General features: G+C 39.1%; 1 protein-coding gene across 1 annotated transcript in view; it reads right to left on the reverse strand.

Moving 5' to 3' along the window:
• STXBP6 (syntaxin binding protein 6) overlaps nucleotides 1–23760 on the reverse strand; it is a 217808-nt gene that overhangs the window by 44881 nt on the left and 149167 nt on the right. The window contains exons 3-4 of the mRNA XM_026651529.2: nucleotides 21697–21827; nucleotides 18235–18400 (exon numbers count right to left, since the gene is read on the reverse strand). Coding sequence (XP_026507314.1) covers nucleotides 18235–18400; nucleotides 21697–21827 — 297 coding nt within the window. The remainder of the gene's footprint in view (nucleotides 1–18234; nucleotides 18401–21696; nucleotides 21828–23760) is intronic.

Here is a 23760-nt window from a genome sequence, read left to right on the forward strand (position 1 = left end):
TTTTTTTTTTTTGCTTGGGGTGGCAAAAAAGTTAGAGCCGGCCCTGGGCACTACCAGCTGTTTCATTGGAAGGAACACTGCAGTAGACAGTTATGGAATAACCTGTCCCAAAGAAAGTTACCTGCGAAACTCTAATAATTAGAGGTTTCTTTATGCCCTGAAACATGAGGGCTTGTATCCTATCCAAAGGTATAGTTTATATTTTATATAGTTATTTCAACTCTGGATATTCTTGTTATCCATATAAATCTCTATCTTTTTTGAATCCTCTTTTCCTCCATGATACATTGTTACAATGAGTTCCACAGTCCATCCGTGTGTTGCATACACAATTTTTTCATATTAATTTTTAAAATGCTGCCTTTCTAGTTAATTGAATGCACTCTTGTTTTTTGCATTAACAAGTACACATCATGCTTAAAAAATGGAATATGGGTCATTAGTTGTAATTTTATTTTAGTTGGTTACAGATGTCTATGTTCTTCATAGAGTGTTCCTCCATTCACTAATACAGACAATATAAACATTAAAATATATGTACATTTAACAGACATTTATTATATAGTTCTACCCTTCTAAAGGTTTATGAAAATTAACTTTTTATCCAGGGGGAAAAAAAGTACCTTGGTTAAGTTAGCAAGAATGGACAGACATATTGTTAAGTCTCATCAAAACATCATTCAGGAAACTGCTCTGTTATTAAGTTAGCCTGGAGATCAGACCCCAAGTCAAAAAGACAAAAGTTAAACTAGAATGTGGGAAATAAATAAAACTATGAAAACAGCCAATCTTTTTTGCTCCCCTCCATTCCACTTGGTTTTAAATACTGAGACTGATAAGAGAACATGCAGACCACCCAACTGCCTCCAATGTCACTAGGGGCTTGCCTACACAGCAGGTTACTGTGCTGCAAGCCAGAGCTTGAATCTACAGTGCAACAGTTTGCTATGCAGTAATGTCCTGTGTGGACATTGCTACAGTGAGTGGAAGGCACAGCGTGCTTACAGAGTTGGTCCAATAAAAGATATTAGCTCACCTGTCTTGTCACTCTAACTTTGCCATGCATTGCTATTTACAATCTGATACAAATTGTGCTCTGTGCACATCAAAACAAAGAGCAATTGTGTAAGTCATGAAGGTGACACCCCGCTGATTTATTGTTACCAAGACACTGTTATAAAATGATTGGATAATATTATGTAATAAACTATTTTATGGCTTAAATACTGTATACATTAAAGCAGTTTACCTTCCTCTCTTTCATTATGAATGTCCCTTTTGACTTACTTTATCTTTTCCTACAATTTTTACAAAAACAAACATACTGTTTATTTGATGGTCCTAGCATGTGTTTGTTTTAGGAAGGCAATTCTGAGATTTGATTATGTGCACCACTTTCCAGGAGAAAGTGTGGTCCTACTCTTACACATTTTATCTCAGCACGAGTCATCACCTTCAAAAAAATAAAACCCAGCAAATTTTGAAAAAGTTTTAATTTGTTGATTTATATGGGGTCCTTAAATAAAAGAATGGCAAAGTTGATTAACCTTGACATGCATATGTAGTGAAGAAAAATCACCATATTTTAAAAAAATGCTCTTTGGCAGTACACCTTCTATTGCTTTTTGTTTCCATCTCAACTTTCACAGTAGCCATTATTATCCCCAGAGTAAGCAACTGCAACTCATGGCACAAAAAAGCACTTCCGAAAAGTACTCAAATTACTTCTTGCTCAGAACACTGCACTCTAGGTAGCAGAAATGGAAATAAATTCAAATAATTTGGCAGCTTTATATTATTTGCCTATTTATCACTGCATCAAGGGTAACACACTATTGATAGTTTTCCCATTAGGATAAAAACTTGTATCACCATTTTAAAATCTGAATTAATTATCCAGATTTATGGTGTTTCAATTTTATTCTCCTTATTTTCCCTGCTATTAATGGACATTTAAGTTTCCTCTAAGATCAAACCATTTTTTTTAATGGTTCAGTTTTGTTTTAGGAACATTCATGCTTGCTTTCGCTGTATATAAGTATAGCACTAAAGCAGTTATCTTGAGAATAATAAGATAATACTATCACTATCTTTATCCTATCTTCGATATTTTAAGTTCATTATTGTGAGAGTATGTTCTCATTTGCACCACAACTGCTGTGAGAAAAGGACAGAGATACTATGTTCAGTACAAATTAAGTACGAACTATGTCCAGTACAAATTAGTTTTCTGTTTTTATCTTTTAGCTTGAGAACTAGCAATAATCAAATTTTAAGAACAAAATAGCTCAAATTCTTGATTTAAAATGCAGCCATTGTGTACTTTTATTCTGAAAAGTGACTTTGTAAAACATTAGAGAGTCAAAGTCAATGAGGGAATATCTTTTATTGAACCAACTTCTGTTGGTGAGAGAGACAAAGCTTTTGAGCTTACACAGAGGTCTTCTTCAGGTCTGAGAAACTTACTCAGTGTCAAGATGGAACAAAGTACACTGCTCTACAGCCAAAATGCTTCTGAAATAAATGTAGTCAAACTTTACTAATTCTGGGTCACTGAGAACGAAAATGATGCTTAAAATTGTTGATTAGCTCTAGTTTTCAAGATATGCTATTGGGTCAGTATATACGACCCTTGACTTGGGAATGGCGGAGGATAAGTGAGTTATAAAGGGAAGGGATCTCAATTTAAACCAGAAATGACTAAAATACATCTTTGACTGGATCTATGAATAAATCTATGACTGGGTTTGGACAGTACTTGCTTTTTAGGCAAAACAATGAATGATGCAATCCCTCGTCAGGGATTTGGAACTACCCAAGAGTAAGGCAGAGCTGTTGGGCTCCAGACTACAGCAGTGGAATCTCCTGGCAGGTGATGTTAGGGTTTCCATGTTCCGTGACCGTCAAAAGGATCTTGTCCCATTCTTCTTCAAGGACAAGGTGATCTTGTAGCCTGCAACAACATCGATGGTGTGATGGCAGCCCTCAACATCGTTCATGATCCAGATGAGTGGAGACTGTTAATTGATTCATCGAAGACGAGTCTTAAAGCTGTTTTACTGCATAATGGCAATGTTTTGCCATCAATTCAATTCTAGTTGGTCATGCTGTCCATATGAAGGAAACCTATGACAACATGACACAACTTTTGAGGTGCATAAACTATGACCAACATCAGTGGCAGCTTTGTGGCGATTTGAAGGTTGTTGCTCTCTTGCTTGGTCTGCAGACTGGATACACAAAGTACTGCTGTTTTCTCTGCGAATGGGATAATCGTGCAAGGGATTCCCAGTACATCAAGAAAGATTGGCCACTCCGACAGTCATTGGAGCCTGGGAGGAAAAGTGTTCAGCATCCACCACTTGTTGAATCAAGGAAGATTTTGTTACCACCCTTACACATCAAGCTGGGTCTGATGAAGAACTTTGTCAAGGCCATTGACAAAACACAAGCAGCTTTCAAGTACCTCTGTGGAAAATTTCCAAGGTTAAGTGAAGCTAAGATAAAGGAAGGTGTCTTTGTTGGTCCTCAAATTCGTGAACTTCTTCGAGATGATGCATTTGACCATGCACTGCGTGGCAAGGAAAAGACGGCATGGAAAGCCTTCCAGTTAGTGGCAATAAATTTTCTCGGAAACAACAAGGCAGACAACTACTGGTTGTTGGTGGAAAACCTGCTCAAGGCATACAAAAGCCTTGGTTGCAACATGTCACTAAAGATACATTTTTTGCACTCTCGTCTAGATTTTTTTCCACCGAACTGCGGAGCAGTGAGCGACGAGCACGGCGAGCGATTTCACCAGGACATTGTAACAATGGAGAAACGCTATCAGGGCAAATGGAGCCCATCAATGCTTGCAGACTATTGCTGGACAGTGACAAGAGATGCTCCATTTAATGAATACAAGAGACAAGCCAAGAAGCGCCGAGTAGACACTGAATAGGACTAAACTATGTACATAATAGTTTTTTGCCTTTTGTTTCATAATAAATTTTATTTATATAACCCTTTTGCTGATTTTTAAAGTGTTACATAAACAGGACAGGTGAAATATTATCATGTAAAGCAACCATAAACACATGAAAAGACCTAGGTTTACAATTTATGATTAAAACTCTACTATCTACACAATATACATAGACATCAAATGTAAAAACTTAAATATCTTAGAAACAGTAGCCAATCAGTTGTTTTAATTGTCATATTTGAATTCAGCACATGAAAATACATAATAAATAGCACATTTTATCTCTGAAGCATACGACTTCTCAAAAATTGTAGACCAGTGGTATCAGAGGGGTAGCCGTGTTAATCTGTATCCAAAAAAACAACTAGGAGTCCAGTGGTACCTTAAAGACTAACAGATTTATTTGGGTATAAGCTTTTGTGGGTAAAAAACCCACTTCTTCAGATGCATGGAGTGAAAATTACAGATACAGGCATAAGTATATATTGGCACATGAAGAGAAGGAGTCTTGTAATATAACTTGTAAGATAGCTACCCATGACGCAACGCTCTCTGTGAATGCAAGAGGACCGACTGTAGAAGCGCTCCGCTGACACAAGGCTCATTGTGCACATGTGCACAACCAATGTAATTAAAGTGGCATATGGTTGTTGACGTAACTTAAGTTGACTTAAGTCTGTAGTGTAGAGAAGACCTTAGTTTCCCAGACCTGAAGAGCTCTGTGCAAGCTTGTCTCTCTCATTAACAGAAGTTGGTCCAATAAAAGATATTACCTCGCCCACCTTGTCTCTGTAATACCTTGGACACAGCTACACAGCTTCATAAAAATGTGTTATTGGGAAGTCCTATGTATAACTTGTCTAAATAATTCCTGCATCAAATTTGGTTATTTTACAAGTAAAAATATGTTTTTATTTTCTAATTGTCGGGCCTGCAAACTCAGCCTGTGCTATAATGGTCAAGCTGCTGTTCTTGGCTCTTATCCCACCATCATCACTTATGCAGTTGGAACTTCGGGCCTGATCCAAAGCCCATCGGTGTCCACGGAGAGACTTTTACTGCCATTTGTTAACAATTCCACCGAAAATACCTTAACAAAATTAGAATCCAGCTCACTCTCCCATGGCTGCTAGAGAATGAAACTCTTGGATAAGGTGCCATTTTTACAGTAGCTCTTCTGACCATAAATACATTTTAAAGTGAAGGTATTTTTGATGTACTTCTAACTAGAGGCCATGCTACTCATATTTTGTTATAAACTGGAAATAAATAAAATCTTAATGAAATCCAATGGTGTAGGAGCAGGATTTTAGGATTGTATGAGAATTAATGTATGATGTGATTTCATCCTGCCAGGGATGCTATTTGAATAGCAGAAAGGAATGACCCTCTGGGACATGGTAGAAATGCATCTGACAGACTGCCAGTGTCTGTACTGATGCTAAGGCAGGGACAGACCAGAACAGTCCTTATGGCTAATTATGATCACCTTTTTGTTTTAGGATAAGATTTCATTACAGCATTTGCTATAAGGTCTTGCTTCTTGTAAGCATTGCAAACAAAGTTGTGTAAGGTTCTTTTGTAATCTCTTTAGTAACCATAAAAAGAACAGGAGTACTTGTGGCACCTTAGAGACTAACAAATTTATTAGAGCATAAGCTTTCGTGGGCTACAACCCACTTCTTCGGATGCATATGCTCTAATAAATTTGTTAGTCTCTAAGGTGCCACAACTACTCCTGTTCTTTTTGCGGATACAGACTAACACGGCTGCTACTCTGAAAGCTTTAGTAACCATATAATTCTTTCCAAAATGTTATCCTATCTGAAGGCCTCTGTAAAAGACTGTTTATGTGAATGAGGAAAGTATGCATCAGGAAAACATAAGGTGTGAAGGCCATTGTTATAGCCAGATAAGGAAGGAGGAGTGAGAACCATCAACGCGCAGATTGACGACCCTGAGGTGCAGGCTGGCACCCCTAAGGACAAAACAATTAATGAAATCGAAACCAGGACAGGACATCCTGTTGGAGGTGTATTGGAATGTTAACATCAAAAGATAACACAAGTAACCAGTCAGAAACTGACAAAGCAAAATCCATAGACTTCAATAGAGAAAAAAGACTATAACAACAGGGTGCTTTGCCATGGGACTTTGGGTTCGTCTTGCCAGTACTCCAGGAGCATCGGATCATGAGCAACAAGCCCAGCTCCCCTCTGCAACCAATCTGGCTGGCCACTAGATAGTGTGTGTGTGTGTGTGTGTGTGTGTGTGTGTGTGTGTGTGTGTGTGTGTGTGTGTGTGTGTGTGTGTGTGTGAGAGAGAACGAACTGCTGTATTCTCAATAAATGCGGCGTTTTTGCCTTCTCCCCTATAAAGATCCCGTGTGCTTCTTATAAATATAACAATGGAATTTGTCCATCACATATAAAGGTTAAATATTAAATATGTGCTGTGTCTTAAAGTCAGGAAAATAGCATGCAAGAAAGATGCAAAATTAAACAAACGAAAGTATTTATGGGGGGGAGAGGATATCGAGGAAATAATATTGTTTAATGCCATCAAAAACATTATTGACTAAAGAGGAAAAACAAGAATAATCAGGCTTATGCACTAATGCAAAAGAGCCCATTATTTTTTCCTACCACTATTTGTTTCAGCCTCAAGACTGCAAAGCCCAAGGTAAATGTTTACAGCTTTGCTTGTGTTTTCAAAGAAGACCCAATTGACTCACGTTTAAATGTCACAATGAACCTGAAGGCAGACCAGTTTTTACATATAAATATGTTTAAGATTAGCCCACGAGACTAGTGGAAACACCATATTGTGCTATTTATGCATAGCTAATCTGAGCCAATATGTAGCTGATGAAAATCAAAGGACTCATTATCGCTATTACTGTGGCAAATTATTCTCTGAGGAAGAACTGGATGTTCCATAAGTAACTCCTGCCAGCTGCCCTGGAGCAAAGGTTACAGAAGCCAAAGATGCAATTTTTTGTAAGAGCTGGTGAAGCTACTTTTTAATTCAACTGGCAGAGGGATTGCTTTGAAACCAAAGTGTGTAGCATGCAGGCTGCAGTAGAAAGTCCCAGATCATTATCAATAGCATGTATCATCACTCTGCTGCCACTGGAATCACTATATTTTGCAGTTCTCATATTTATCTATAGGTGGCAGCAACTGTTTGCTCTTAGAAGGGCAGTTACAGTCTTGATTGAAATAGTTTAAATATAACAGGGAGCTCTCAAAAAATATAGCCAAGAATCAGAAGGGTCAAATTTGTTTCTAATGTAAACCCAATGTTTACAGGAATTAATTTGGCCTAATGTGTTCTCCAATAATTTATATCATAATAGCAATGTGAATAAAGATATCAGACTTTGCCTTTAAAGGAAACATATATTGGGCTTGATTCTGATCTCACAGCAGTTTTCTTGTTTGTTTGTTTTTGTATCTGTATTTATTTAGGAAGTTTTTACAAGTTTACAAACCCTTCTTATGTAAATATCAGAAACAAAACAAGCATTACAGCAGTTTTTCTTTAAAGAACAAATGAACAAATGAAAAGAAAATCTTAAATGAACCAAACTATACCATAGAATCTCTATGGATAGTAATTCCAAGCTCGAATAATAAGAATATAGCAGTAGGGATATATTACCGACCACCTGACCAGGATGGTGATAGTGACTGTGAAATGCTCAGGGAGATTAGAGAGGCTATTAAAATAAAAAACTCAATAATAATGGGGGATTTCAACTATCCCCATATTGACTGGGTACATGTCACCTCAGGACGGGATGCAGAGATAAAGTTTCTTGATACCTTAAATGACTGCTTCTTGGAGCAGCTTGGCTTGGAACCCACAAGAGGAGAGGCAATTCTTGATTTAGTCTTAAGTGGAGGACAGGATCAGGTCCAAGAGGTGAATATAGCTGGACTGCTTATTAACAGTGACCATAATATAATTAAATTTACCATCCCTGAGGTGGGGAAAACACCACAGTGGCCCGACACTGTAGCATTTAATTTCAGAAAGGGGAACTACACAAAAATAAGGAGGTTAAAGAGAAATTAAAAGGTACAGCACCAAAAGTAAAATCCCTGCAAGCTGCATGGAAACCTTTTAAAGACACCATAATAGAGGCTCAACTTAAATGTATACCCCAAATTAAAGAACATAGTAAGAGAAAAAGAGCCACCATGGTTAAACAACAAAGTAAAGGAAGCAGTGAGAGGCAAAAAGGCATCCTTTAAAAAGTGGAAGTTAAATCCTAGTGAGGAAAATAGAAAGAAGCATAAACTCTGGCAAATTAAATGTAAAAATATAATTAGGATGTCCAAAAAAGAATTTGAAGAACAGCTAGCCAAAGACTGTATTTCAGATTTGGCACAGTTTTACTTTAAATGCAGACATCTGCCCAAAGTTCAGGTTTCTTTAGAGACTAACTTTAGGGAAATATTTGGTTTAGATAAAAATACACCTCTACCCCGATATAACGCGACCTGATATAACACAAATTCGGATATAACGCGGTAAAGCAGTGCTCCGGGGGGGGCAGGGCTGCGCACTCGGTGGATCAGAGCAAGTTCGATATAACGCGGTTTCACTTATAACACAGTAAGATTTTTTGGCTCCCGAGGACAGCGTTATATGGAGGTAGAGGTGTAACATTAAAGCATCTGCATATAATGCTGTTTTCTGATGTGTTCCTGTGATGAATTCGTTGTTCCTTATCCACTGTGCAAAAGGTTCCAAAACTAGTGCAAAGAGTAAAGGAGACATCCCTGCTTAGTCCCTCTGTGTAATTCAAACAGGAGAGATTTAACCCCATTTACTTGTACAGCTCTGCGTCTAGTGAGGACAAAAGAAATTGATCTTTTTAGGATCTGGCATTATGAATGATTCCAAGTACTCTCTGAATATTGTCTGATATTTATCTATCAGTGAATCCAGTTTGATCTAGAATTATATAAGCCGAGAGCATAGACTGCAATTGGCTAGCTAGTATTTTTGCTAAAATCTTTGTCATGATTCAGCAGTGATATGAGTCTATAGGAACTGCTATAGGAAGATGATTTTTCCATCTTTAGGGAAACAATCACAGTAGCTTCTTTCATAGATTGTGGAAGTTCCTCCCCTCACAGGATAGTGTTGAAGGTACCTCTCAAGGGATCCACTAATAATTCCTTGAATGACAATAATAGCTTTCCTGATGAATTTGACAAGGTATCAGGTCCTGCAGTTTTACCACTTTTCATACTTGCTATTGCCTCTAGGATTTCTTGTTTTGTTATTTCTTTATCTAAAGTTTCTTTATCAAGTTTACTTATCTCTGGCCAGCCTGTTACTTCCAGATATTTTGAATAACTTCAGAGCTCAGAGTGTCTAAGTTATAAAAGTTGTTAAATACACAGCAAAAGTAGCACATATTTCATTAGGGTGTGTAACTATCTTTTGTGCTGACTGTTCTTAACTGGTGGAATAATCTCACATCAGTTTTACACAGACACAAAAAAAAGATGGAGCCCACTGATCTACAAGATAAGCTTGGAAGAAATTTTGTTTATTTTAGTTTTTGTCCATATCATTTTCTAACTACAATTTTCTTCCATATCAAAATATTTACACATTGGTAACAAATGTTTATCTACACACTTTTTGCAAGATCCTGTACCAAATATTAGAATTCCAGACTTTGCTAGATAGAAGTGGGAAAAATTAATATTTTTGTGAGGTGTCAAAACATATTAGAGGGCTATATAGTCTCTTCTGCTGCTATCTCCCAATGAAACTGCATAATTATTGCCTTCAGAGACACTAAGAACCAGCTTAATGAAAAATCTTTTTGCCGAAGACAAAAGATTTTTGAAATCACTCAGCTGGGAATATTTAAATGACAAACCCCATAGAACAGGAGCCAAGCCACCACTACAGGGTGATTACAGTGGAGGTTTGCTCTCCAACTCCCAACCCTGGGCCACCCCTTACTAGTAATATTTTGGAGGCATGGGGAGGGGACCTCATTTTCGGATTTTGCCCCGGGTCCCCCAAAACTTCTGTGCGGCCCTGGTAGCAATGCCAACTGGCTCTGCCTGCCTCAAAAAGTTGTTCAGTAACATATGGGTGGTGCTGCTCCAGTCTGATGGCAAAACAGCTGCTGTGGGCTTTGAGGACTCTTTGGCAAACACTCATGTTCACTGGTGTGTGTGTGTGTGTGTGCGCGCGTGTGAGAGAGAGAGAGAGAGAGAGAGAGAGAGAGAGAGAGGTGGGTTTTTTGAGGTGAGGGTGTTTTTCTGTGCAAAATATACACATCTCTTTGACCCGGCTTTACTTAATATATTTACACCAGATACTAATGAGAAACTTGCATTTCATCTTCAATTGTATTTGTTATTTTATAAAATGTATGTTAATACATATTTCTAATGTAATCAAATGACAAAAACAAATGACCAGCCAGCATTAGACTTTAAACAACAACAGACTTTATCCCCGAAGGAACTGTATACTCCATACAGTATGCCAAAACCCAGTGCCTATCCCATACAAAAGCTACCTTAAAGAGATGGGATGAAGACACAATTTTCATTCTGGATTTTGAATACCACAGAAGTTAGAGAGTATTTGGATCTACTATTTTGGTTCAACAGATTACTAGAAAAGGGGTCATTTGGAAAGTCTGTTCTGAATTTAGATTTTAACACCTCCCCCAGCAATCCCTAAAACTGAGTTGTTTACACATGATGTTTTAATTCAGGTCAATTTCTACTTTTTCCCCATTTTGAACTTCGTGATATATATCACTGCATTTTCTATTAGTATCTCTGAACATTGTGGTTTCAAACTGAATCTAATGGGATCATCCCTGGAAATAGTTAAAGATTTCTCTTCACTTTCTAAAGAGCTGTGGATAATCCCAGTGTGTGGCCAACAGTCCCTTGCTTCATAAAACAGATTCTAACCTCAATGAATGGGGCTGTTTCTGGTCACTTAATAGCTATTCTGTTTGCCTTTAAAGTCATTGACCTACTAATGCAACTCGGGTTTGCAAAGGTTTGAATATAAAGGAAACTAAATAGCATCAAATTCTATTCCAAATTACTAAGAATCTCTGCTTTCAGATATGCTCTAAAATTTTTATGACAAATATTTTCTCTCACTCTGTAGGAGATACATGTATTTATATACAGAAAAAAGGTGAGACCATAAATTGTAATACAAGCCAAAATGTTTTGCTTTAATACTATGCTATATTGTTGCTATGCTAACTCTTTACAGGAGAAGGCTCATTGGTTCATCTGATAATAAAGACTAACAGATTAATACTTTTTCCATGTATTACACATGTAAGGAATAAACAGTAGTAATAACCAAATGCCAGCAGTGAGAAAAACCAACCCCATTTTATATGACAGCTTTCTACCAACTAAGCTAATCTCATCTGTGCCCTTTTCCTAATAATACCGACTTCATTAGGGTTTTCATAAAGATCTCGGCACTTGTGGTAAAACTGTGCTTTTAAAACTACAGTAGATTAAGATGTACCTTTCTGTATACATACACACAATACAATTCTGTAATTATACTGTATATTGTTTTATATATAAATTGTTAATGTTACATTAAGGTTATGGATCTGAATGCGCAAAGTCAGGAAATACAGATGTTAAATTTGAAAGTTAAATTACCTTCCCATCCAGTAGTGCTTACATATTAAAATATAGCCTCTAATTATATGATTTGATGGTATTTTAAAAATATTTCCCAACAGTCACACAATAATAATGGATACAGTTTGTTGATGAGGGATTGGCATGGGACTTCCTATTGTCAGGTGGTGTTGAGAGGTGATGATCATTTGGGTTTTGTGGCCACACCATTAGCAGAGTTCATTATTATTATGTGTTTCTGGTAGCAACTACAACTTGCTAGGCATGGTACAAACACAAAGAGCTCGTACTCTAAAATGAGAAACCGCTGATAGGGGAAAATGGAACAAAAAGTATGATAACCAGGTGGAGAGATTTGCCAAGACCTGGGAGAGTAGTGCCCTTTAAAATAGAGAGTAACCTTTTGACTTTGAAGGCAACATCAGAAGATTCGAACTGCTACTATGGAGGAGTGGGGAACCAGTGGAGGAAGAGCTGATATGGTCAGAATGACATGTCAAGGAAAATGAGTATGGAGGCATTGTTTTGTATGGACTAGAGTGAAACAATGTGGGAGTTAGGAAGGTCAGAGAAAATGTTGTTTCACTCAAGAGTACAGATGAGGGTCTGCACTAGAGTTAACTTCAGAGAAGTAAAGAAAGAGGTATTAGATGTATGTTGGAAGAAGTGGCAGAATTTGGACACGTTTTAGATGTGCGAGGTGGGGAGAGGTACAAGTCAAATGAGCTCCAGAATTATGAGCCTGAGTGAAAAAGCAAATACTGGTGTTGTCAAGATTAAGAAAATTGGGGTAATGGTTTGGGATAGAAGAAAACCAGCTCAATTTTAGCTATGTGCCGCTTACATTAAGTTGACAGCGAGACATTCACAGTATTACCAACTTCAAGAGATGAAAAATCAGGAATCGGACCCTCCCAAATGATGAGATTTTAAAAACAAATTCTATTGTGTTTTTTAGGTCAGTCTCTTGATTTTTGACAATCTTCCCCCCCCATCCCCAGTGTGTGTGCATGTGACAATTAGCATTGCCTGCTCTCCCATATGTACTGCATAAGGGAATTTTGGCCCTTGCTGCAAGAGCTCTCACCCCCACATCTGCCCAGCCTGTTCTCCATCATCACCACCCCATCAGTTCAGCCCCCCTACCCCATCAACCCCCACCACCCTCAATTCACCCTCCCAGCACACACCCCATCTGCTCCGAACTCATCATCAATACAGACCCCCCCCTCCCATCAGCCCCCAACCTTCTCACTTCTGCCCCCCTGAAGTCCCAGGCCATAGTTCAGCCTTCCCAGCCTCTTCTCTGATCCTCTTAGGGTTCTTCACCCTGGCCAGGCCTAGGGGGCTGCAGTGGGGTCCCCCTCCCACTTCCCACGCTGGTAGAGGAGCCCCGGCCGCCCCAGAGCTGGGACTGACAGCGGGAGCCCTGGCCAACCAGGGCAGGCTGACAGCAGGAGCCTCTCCTTGTGGCGGCTGGGGCTCCCACTGTCAGTCCGCCCTGTAAGGAGGGGCGCCCACTGTCATCCCAGGGTGGCTATGGCTCCCGCTGTCAGTCCTGGGGCTGACTGACAGTGGGAGCCACTCCTCGCGTGGGCCCCATGAGGAAGGGCTCCCGATGGCATCCCTGGGCGGATGACAGTGGGAGTGCCAACTAGGGCTGGCTGACAGCAGGAACCTCTCCCCGTGGCATCTGTGGCTGCTGCTGTCAGCCCAGAGGTGACAGCAGGAGCCATAGCCACCTTGGACTGATAGCAGGAACCCCGGGGATGACTGACAGCAGGCACCCGAACTGCCACAGCACCCGAACTGCCACAGCACTTTCTACGTAAAGTTAATCCTGATTCATGATCTGGGGATAGCGCTCTCAAATGTGAGGTGTCAGGATTAATTTTTACTTAGAAATCGCGTCTCTCATGATTAATTCGTGAGAGTTGGCATGTCTGCATTCAGGAACAGAGGTCACAGACAGGCTGTTATGTGGGGTTGGACAAAGTGAAACAGCTCAGGAGACAGAGAGATGTGAGTCATTGGCACAGAACTGGCAATTGAAGCCATGTGAGCCCTTGGGATTGCTTTACGAAAGGGCATAAAGGAAGAAGAGCAATTGAAATGAAAATCACCTCCAAATACACCTCTACCCCGATATAACGCGACTGGATATAACACGAATTCGGATATAATGTGATAAAGCAGCACTCTGAGGGGGTGGGGGCAACGCACTCCGGTGGATCAAAACAAGTTCGATATAACGCGGATTCACCTATAACACGGTAAGATTTTTTGGCTCCCGAGGACAGCGTTATATCGAGGTAGAGGTGTAGTAGAAGAAAAGCAGAGGGGAAACCCATCAACAGACACACAAGGAAATGTCAGAAGTAGAAGGAAAATAAGGAGAGGATGGTATAATGAAAACTCAGGGAGGATAAGGCGCTAAGAAGTTGGAATGATCATCTGGAGAAGAGAAGATTAAATTAGCGAAGAATTTGAGACCACAGGTGGGAAAGGAGTGTTGAGTGAATTTAGAGGTGAAGGGGAATAAGAGGCAGGTGGGGTCAAGCAATGGCTTTGAGGATGGAAGATGACAAGAACATACTCTGATTGTATGAGGAAGGAGACAAAGGCCAGTGAGGAGGTGGCAGTAAGAATGTAACAAGATAGTATTTGGGATCTGGTTGAGAACATCTGTGTCTGTTTACCTTCCAGGGGGAGGTATAAATCGGATTATGCCTTTGTTTCACAGTTTGGAAGACTCAGCAAGAAAGAGATCAGAAGAGTTAATCACTCAGGAAACAGACTGAATAGCTTAATTAGATTGTTTGAGTGACAACTACATTTTCCTCAATTTCTTCAAGCAAATGCACATTACAGAATTGCTGCAGAGACTTATAAAACAAGGTGCTGCAGATAACAAACATAAGGAATTCCAGCCTGTAGAATTAGATAAAACCAAACCCGACACAAATGATTCTGATAGTTCCACAGGTTTTCATCTGTAGAATCTTAAGTGGAAGAACCGTGAATCTTTCCATCAGATGCTTGTCCCGCTGTTTAGACAAGGGGAAGAGTACACAAACCCATATAAGGTTTCAGTAGATGTTTTATACCCAGTGAATTATTCTAAGATCATAGTTACTTTAAGCAACACACTTTAATGCTATTATATAGGAATTATGCGAGGTAGCATGAAACAGAGTAAGATGTTGGACTGATTTTCAGCATGGATTTCTGAAAGACAAGACTCAATTTCAGAATGCCTACTTGGAAACTGAGTAGAATAAGCATTTGTGATATAAGCAGCTTTAGGGAAAAGCTTTTGAAGGTAATACAGAGAGTAGACTTTCAACCGGAACTTTATGAATAGCTAGAAAAAGTTTCTGAGGGAGGTGACCCAGATGGCTGAATGGATGAGTAAAAGTGGAAAGACAAATTAGGCATTAAGTTTTTTTTAGTTAACCAGTTTTCGCAAGAAGAGGTCCAAGTGTGTCCAAGAGCTAGTCACTATCAAAACAAATCAGTTGGAAGACTGTTGTGGCTCTTGACAGAGAAGTATCATAAGGCTTTTGAAGATGGGAGCTTCATTTAACTTCCAATCTGGGCACATTCAGATCCATTACTTCCAAAGAATTAATATGTGGACAAAAGTACAGTTTGACATATAACAGTTCAAAGAGTCAAAGCTTTGGCAGGTGCAGTGAATACCTGTGTGAATACCAATGAAATACAGTGAATACCTGTGTTATGAGCTGGTGAAAAATGAGACATTGAAATGAGACATTGCTTGGCAAACTCGCACTTCATCATCTTTTCTGATCTCACCTCTCTGAACTGGGTCTTTTCCACTACTAAAAAGTATTGCAGAATTATTCACTGGTTACTCAATCTTCAAGCAATTATTTTTGTGTGCGGAAACTAAAAGAAACAATTTGGATTGTTTTGAGATATCCAGGAATCCATCTGCAAGATCCATTGGATAATACCCAGAAACCCTGTAAAGTAAGACTTGTACAGAGTCCTGGGAGAAGTAATGTCTCAGTCTTGTGATAAGAAAAGTGACAAGGAGAAGAGGAGGCCTCGAACCTTTCAGACAGTGCAGATAGTGCTCTTTGAGTCAGGGGTAGTGCTCGTGAAAAATCTGGAATTGGCAAGAATCCTGTTGTGTATACTGAAGCCACCAGGAAATTAGTGAGTGAACACTAATGGAAACAAATGTGTGTTAAAAAGAATGAATCTTGGCAAATGAAATTCAGCAATGCCAAACAGAACCATCACATTGACATGTCACTCAAGAAAGGACTTCATCTGTTCCTACGGATAGGTTACCATTAAAAAAATAGCTTACTTATAGTATTATGGACAACTTTTTTATATCTTAGTGACATATAAATCAATGTGCAATGGCAAGCAAACAAAGTTTTCATTGAATGAACATATCAAGGATATGTAATACGACCTGAAATACTATCGGAGCCCAGAATTCTCGATCTGCATCACACATAAAGACAACTTATATTGTGGATATTCTGTCACTTTCATTACAGATTCTGCTAATGAACAAAAAAATGTGTATATACTTCAGATGCCAAACATTATGAGGAAGTGAAAACTCAATCATTGGAATTGTATGCAACACTAAGGAGGAAGCAAAAAGATTCACTGAATCAAAATTGAGACTGGACGAGAAAACCTCTGAAGTTGTCACTAAAGAATACAAGGGATAATTAAGACCCTAGAGCAAGAGATGCTAGAAAAGACAGTAACTGAGCCATTTCGGTTACTATACACAACAGTCATGTTAGGCCCAATATTTTTAATTACAAGGAACATTTTTGTATTCTCAGAAGCTCAATTTATGTATTACAAGAGATGCAACAGATTCTTGAATCTCTGAAATGAGTTTGACTGTTTGGTACCTTAGATCTGCCATTAGTACATGTGCAAATTGAAACAGATCAGAAAAGTAAGGTGGAGACTGTATATACCATGTGACTTTTTCCAATCCCCAAATAGTGCCTTTTGGACTGAAGAATGCACTTAGCAGATATCAGACGGTCAGGGATGAAGTGGTAGTGGAGGCGAAGGAAAAAAGTACTGTATTAATATATATATCTAGATGACAGTTCACTCATCTACCATGGCACAACACTTGTAGGCTATACAGATGATTTTTAGCAAGTTAAAAGAGACATATTTGACCCTTTGCCACCCAAATGTAAGTTTCTTCACTGGAACACTAGTAGTGGGAGTCTTACTTTAGAAAAAGCTCCACATGCCTCTCATCATTTTAACACACTATTTTGAATAACACTTTTTTGAGCAGGTCAAAATGACATGGTGTTATAAACAATGCTGCCCTAGCTTATGTTAGCACTCTCAACATCGTTACCACTGCTGGATCAGCATCAGGGTTAGCAGCAGTGAAAAGTTTTGCAAAAGAACAAACACTAGAACAGAAAATGCCACTGTGAGTCAATGAGGTTTGTAGTGGATATTGAAAAGATACTGGTGTCGGGAGTCCCTGGGTAGTGTGAAGCTGGCACAGCCAGCCCCATGCCACCCTCTCCCAGCGCCAGCATAAAGAAGGGGAGGAGGCATGGCCAAAGCACAATGCATGGCAGTGATCTCCAGGCACTGCCATGATCCCTTGGGCAATTAGTTAAAAAAGCTCGGAGTTTGCTCTTGCCATAGTTAAATGCAGCAGCCTTGTGGACCAGAGAAGTGGAATAAACCCACCTCCCTTTAGAACTTGGGTTTCACACCTAACACAGCTCAGTCAGACCAGGGGACTGGGGCTCCGATATTTTGTCTTATAGGTTCCAGTGATGTGTGTAATTTTTTTGAGATGTCAAATATATGCTTATATATTTGCCATAAGAAATTTAATACTGGTGCACAGACAGAGATGTTTTGGCACGATAGAGCACTGAATGGAATGGTTATTGTTTAACAACAGTTATTCTAATTTAGCTCTTGCAGAAGAGGGGGGGAAAAATCAATGTTTTCTAAATGGAAAAGAACAAAATCAGTGGGGAAAGGAATTAATTTTTCAAGCTTTTAAGTTGGTATTCTGAAGAACTGAGAGGAAAGGATGGAATTAAAAATGGGGAAGTGTTCTTACATCTCACACATCTTAAAGCAAAATAAATTAAAACCTTGGGAGGAGGGCGGGGGGGGGGGGGGGAGAGAGGGGGGGGGCTGGGCAGGAAGGTTTTTCCAGTAAAGTAACAACTCCGCTTCCTTAGAGACCAAACTACTCAGCGCCGCAGTTGAATGGTTGTCTATTCTGCTGAGCAAACCAGCTCTTTAGGATGACTGATGTCAGTTCTTAACCCAGTGACTAGTGTTATAAGTAATTCCACCAGAAAGAACACTTCTACGGCAACTAGACATGGTTCTTCCTCTTTTGTGCAAATATATGCAACAGTTTTTACTTACAGAATCCAAAAAATAACACTTACACAGCACTTTGTATGTTCAAAACAATGCAGACACATTAACACAATTGTGTATACAGTCTACATTCTAAAAACAATATAAAACAGATGAATTCATGTTCAGTCCCCAGAAGTATTTCAGTCTCCCTTTACTTACCTCCCAAAATTTTAGACTGGCAGTTGATAAATTCTGGCTTCTTGTCTGTAAGGTAGCGCTGACAAGTGTGATGAAGAATCTGAAAGAATGTGGATTTTTCGGAAGCCGTGCTTGCTACCCATTGGTCAAAAGCATTTTCAAATAGTAAATCAAATTCTGGAGAATCCTAGAAGAAAAACAACATTTGAATCACTGGTACTATATTTTAAAACTGATTTGAAGATTACATGTAGCAATGGACATTTTTAATAAAGCAATTTAAAAAAAATTATTTTAAATGACAGACATTCACTTTTACAGCTGGTCTGAAATTCTTTTTTCCTGAAGAAATCTTTGATGAAAATGAAAAAAAAAAAAAAAAGTTTCTTAATGGAAATTTCCAGGCGTATTTTCAAGTTTTCAATAAAAACTCAAAACTGAAAGATTTCAGCCAAAAATGAGAGTTGTAGTGCCTTATGGGGGTATAGTGTGCTCGTGTGCCCTTTCTCCTCTATGAGTGGAGCAATGCAACACAGATTCCCATTTTTGGAAGGGGGAGCTGTGCAACATGGATTCTCTGGTTGTGATGCATTATGGGAAATTACTCCAAATGGGCATTCCAGGCCATTGAGGAGAATGGGGACATAAGAAGAAACTACAAGTCGTAGTTTGGGTAGGTTGTAATGTTTCCTAAGAGGGTGCAGGGCTGATAGTCTGGATTCAACTTGGGCAGCAAGCAGTCAGTTAACAAAATACAGCCACATTCCAAACACTTTGCCAACTGCAAAAAGAAACAGACTCTGATCATGTGGTTTGCTTCCTTCACCCGGCAATCTAGGACAATCCATCCATATCAATGACATGATATGATATATGCACTGATGTACAGCAATGAGCCACAACAGGACATGTATTAGTAGGCCATTGGAACAGGCTTCAGATATGTTTAGCCTTTTGCCTACAAAGCGCTCCAGTAATTTACTAATGCACGCCCTGGCGCGTCTTACTATTAGAGTATGTCTGATTGAAAATTAAATAGAGAAGTTTATTGCACTATATTCTTTCACTAAGAAAAATAGTTCCTGGTAGAAGGAAAAGAGAAAATGGTATTGTATTTTCCATTCTAGTCAGAATATATTTAACAGCAAGGTTCCGAGTGGTTTCCAAACTGCTGCTGACAGGACAGCTTAGCACTTTTGGGCCGGCGTGGTCTGATTCAAACTGACTTTTCCCTCTCCTTCCCCCTTATTGTCTCTCCATACATCGCCCCTACAATGACACAGCAGCCTCCTTTATCTTTTCCCCCTCCACACACTTAGTAGAATAGGTGTATGGATTTTTTTTTAAATTTCATTTTTCAGTAATGAGGTCTTAGATGTGCACTGAGAGGAGTTGGTACACCGGTGCATCATCATTACAAAAGATCATATGACCAATCAGAATGTGACTTTAGACAATCTAGGATCTCAGCCATACTCAATAAGCATGTTTCATTGTATAATGAATTTGTTTACTTTGTACTACATAATGTTTATGACCACAAGATGTGATTTAAATCCCCAACTCCTAAGGCTGCACACATTAATTTCTAGCTGGTGCTTAAAAAGGTTTTATCTTTAACTAGCTTGTACTTTGCAAATCTGTCTGGTGCACTTAACACAGATAGACGTTAGAAATTCTGAAAGAAGAAAAACCCAGATAATGACGATATAGCTCATTGTTGCAACCACTGTTATATATTTGCAGCAAATCTTGTACAAAGGTTCTCAAGTGAGGTGTCTATGAAAAGGTTATGATTTGCTGGTTATGATTATGCTATCTGTATGCATGCATCATTTTTGTATTTGAAGTATTGGCCCTATACTAGGAATTAAAATGTTTGCTCCTGAGGTAACTCCCACAAGGTAATGCCCAGCACATCTTGGAGGGACTATTCAAATTGAGTGGCCCATCGAAAGAACGTTTAACTGCAATGGACCATGGGAGAAGCCTATCTACACTTAATGGAATTTCCTGCTGTGACTAGGTGAAATGCATGGACATGTGACTTGCCCATGTGACTCCAACTCCGTCTTGTTGCTGTAATTTTCCACAGTAAGAACAATGGGATGCCCTCCACATGGCAAAAGCTATAAAAGGCCCTGAAAACACCTCAATTTTGTCTTCAATCCTGCTTCTTAGTCTGGAGGAACTTTGCTACAAACTGAAGCTCTGAACAATGGACTGAATGACCCATCCAAGCTGTGTATGTACTCCAGAGACTTGACTTAAGCCAGCTCTTTATTCCATCACTGCTACAAGCATGAACCAAGAACTTTGCCATTACTGTATGTAATAGATTCCTTTAACCAATTTTAACTCTCACCCTTCTTTCTTTCTTTCTTATGGATAAACCTTTAGATTTTAGATACTAAAGGATTGGCATCAGCATAATTTTGGGGTAAGATCTAAGTTATATATTAACCTGGGTGAGTGGCTGGTCCTTTGGGATCAGAAGAACCTATTATTTGATGAGATTGTAAAGAACCACTCATCTCTGAATCCAGTGTTTTTGGTGGTGATATAAGAACTGGAATGCCTGAGGAAACTGCCTTTATGTTTTCTTGTTAGCCAGTGTGGTGAAACAGAAGTTTACTTTTGTGGCTGGTTTGGTATATCTTATAAAATCACCACCACCAGTTTTGGGTTGTGTTTGCCCTATTTTTCAGCAGTTCGTCCTGAATTTAGCATCCTCAGTTGTGACCCACTAAGGCACTGTTACAGGGACAATGGACAGTCTACAGAGATTGCCAGTTTGTTGGATTAAGGGGTAGCCTGTAGGGAAGCATTGCACCAGGAAAGAGAGTAAGGTTTGTGACCTCTGCAAGGAACAGATGCGTTTGTAGGCAGAGCCAGTTCCAGGAACCCTCCTTCCATGCTCTCTCCCACCTTTACCTGTCCACAGGTATTGATCCATCTTATTGGAGAAAGCATCTAGGGATAGATTTCCAAGTTTTATATTGGATGCAGCTCCATGATGAACTGAAGGCCAACAAGGGTAGGCTTAGAAACTTATTCTTCATGGCGGTAAGAGAACAAAGGGGCTCTTCTTCCCTTTCAAAAGAGGGGAAGGAGACAGAAGCAGAAGAGAGAAGAGGAGAAAGGCAGGACCAGAGGTGTAGGAGTGAAGGAACATAACAGGAGTGAGCTTATTCTGCTCAATCTTCACCTTAAAATTGGGAGAAAACATGTACTGCTCCACAGGATAGTCAAGAGTTATCACTTAAACCTGGGCACTTGAGAATACTTGCTTATACATCAACATGCAAAGTTGGAAACTGTCCAAGATTTTTTGTGAGGAAGACCCCAGGGAGAAGGGGTAACGGTCATGATAGGGCCCCTTCCACCTGCAATTCGGATAGCAGTAGAATGGCCTTGATCCTCAACAATAAAAGCAAAAATCCTAACAAAGTTACTTTCTCCAGACGTGTACAATGAACTCACCCGATTAGAGTCTATACCATTAACCTGGCGAAGCTGCTCAAGCATCCACTGTGATCTCCTGACAAATGACGTGGAACCTTCAAACTGTTTGACTTTTGTAATAGACGCCTGGGAGGGTTTCTTGTTCGTCACTGAACACGTAAAAGAAAGCAAAAAAGTATAAATACAGACACACATACAAACACATTTATGTATGAATAGTATTAGTAAAGAAGTGTTATTTACAGAACTTATGATAAAACAACTCAACACTACTTGTCAGGAAGGCACTACTTTCCACAGCCTCAAGTATAAGGGAGGAAAAGGATAGCCCCAACCTTTGATGAAAAGTACTATATATCAAAATATCAATCAGAAATTATCATTTTTGGGCAAGCACACAAAATAACAGTGACCTAGCATATTAATAACAAAACAATGGATGCCTTACAAATAAAATGACAAGAAATGAAAAATAAATTTTGAGAAAAAAAGGGAGTGCGCAAAATGCCAGGAAACACAGAGACAACCTAGAAAAGCACACAGCAGAATGACATGGAAAACTTGGATCACCATCTCTGTGCCAAGACCAGGAGAAAATGTAAGTGAGTTGTTCTGAGTGAATGTGCTTCACTTGTGGCATAGAAATTGCAGAGGATGGAGAATGTAAGTTTTCTTCTTTTAAAAAAATAAAGACGACTTGTATATTTGATGCAAAAACTATTCCCTTTGTTGTAAGTAACCTTTAATGTACGTTCATTTACAATTATTTACTACAATTACAACATTTTAAAGTTATTAATTAATTACTGCCTCACAGTCTTCCTATACATTAGCTAATCTACTGTTAAGATATACTAATGATCTATCATTAGTAAACTAAAAGATGGGGCTTAAACACTACCTGCCTTATTCACTGGTGGATTTTGCACATTAGTAAAGCCAGCAGGATTTGGCCCTCTGTACTGAACTTTGTATATGTTAAATGATAAAAAACTCCTTTCGCAATTCAAGATGATAAAATTTGCATTCATATTACAACACTACAAGCTTTAGATTATACGTTGGTCCTTCGGAGCATACATCTCAGGCATTCAAAAATCACCAAGTCAGGCCTTGAAAAATTATGAGATAGACTTAAAAACCATCAGATTAGAAAGACAGTCAGACAGACAGAAAGAAATTTTAGGTTCCTTGTACTGTATTTGCCTTCTCGTTTCGAAGACTTTAAGGCACATTTGCATGCTTTTCTACAGAACCATAAGAGCTAGAAACAGACTTTTAAAAAAGTCAAAGCTGAGCTTCTCATGAAATAACATGACTCCTAGAGCTGGCACTTAAAGACAGACACCAAATATTGTGAAAATGGGAACCCTGCACAGCACCAGGAGTCTGTTAAAGCAATATCTTAACACAAGTGATGAGTCCGAACACACAAGTACTTTCAAAGCCTTAAACATGCTTTTTAAAAATACATTACAGGATAACAGTCATAGTTTTGTGTTAAAAATATCATATGCTATAGTTACATGTACACAAGTTTTTTATTTTCTGGTTCCCTACAGTAGTTAAGGGATGCTGGGCATTGAAGTCCAGATGCCCTTGGTACTGCCAATCAGTGTCAGCTTTCCCTGGTTAGGGGGCTTCAACTGGTGAATCTCAGCACTTCTAATAAGCACTGGGATAGGAAAGTGGGCAACGGGAAGGCATTCATGGAAGGCAGAGATGGGAAGAAGCAGAAATCTTTCTTTTCCACCCACCAAGAGTCCAAAATGTAAAAGATTGTTCCAAACAAAAATGGCCTAAACCTTAATAACAGATATGAAATTTCATTGTTCAACACCACATGCTCTTGTAAGCGCCTCTCTCGCTCTAGCATATCATTAGTTACTGAATTGGAAATATTCGAAATCTCCAAAGGGATGGGGACAAAGTTACTTCTATTCCAGAAAAAAGCAACAAAGAGTCCTGTGGCACCTTAAAGACTAACAGATGTATTGGAACATAAGCTTTCGTGAGTGAATGCCCACTTCGTCAGACTCATGTGTCTGACGAAGTGGGCATTCACCCACGAAAGCTTATGCT

Source organism: Terrapene carolina, unplaced genomic scaffold, assembly GCF_002925995.2.
Source record: "Terrapene carolina triunguis isolate 2854851 unplaced genomic scaffold, T_m_triunguis-2.0 Scaffold96, whole genome shotgun sequence".
In the NCBI taxonomy this organism is placed as follows: Eukaryota; Metazoa; Chordata; order Testudines; family Emydidae; genus Terrapene; species Terrapene triunguis.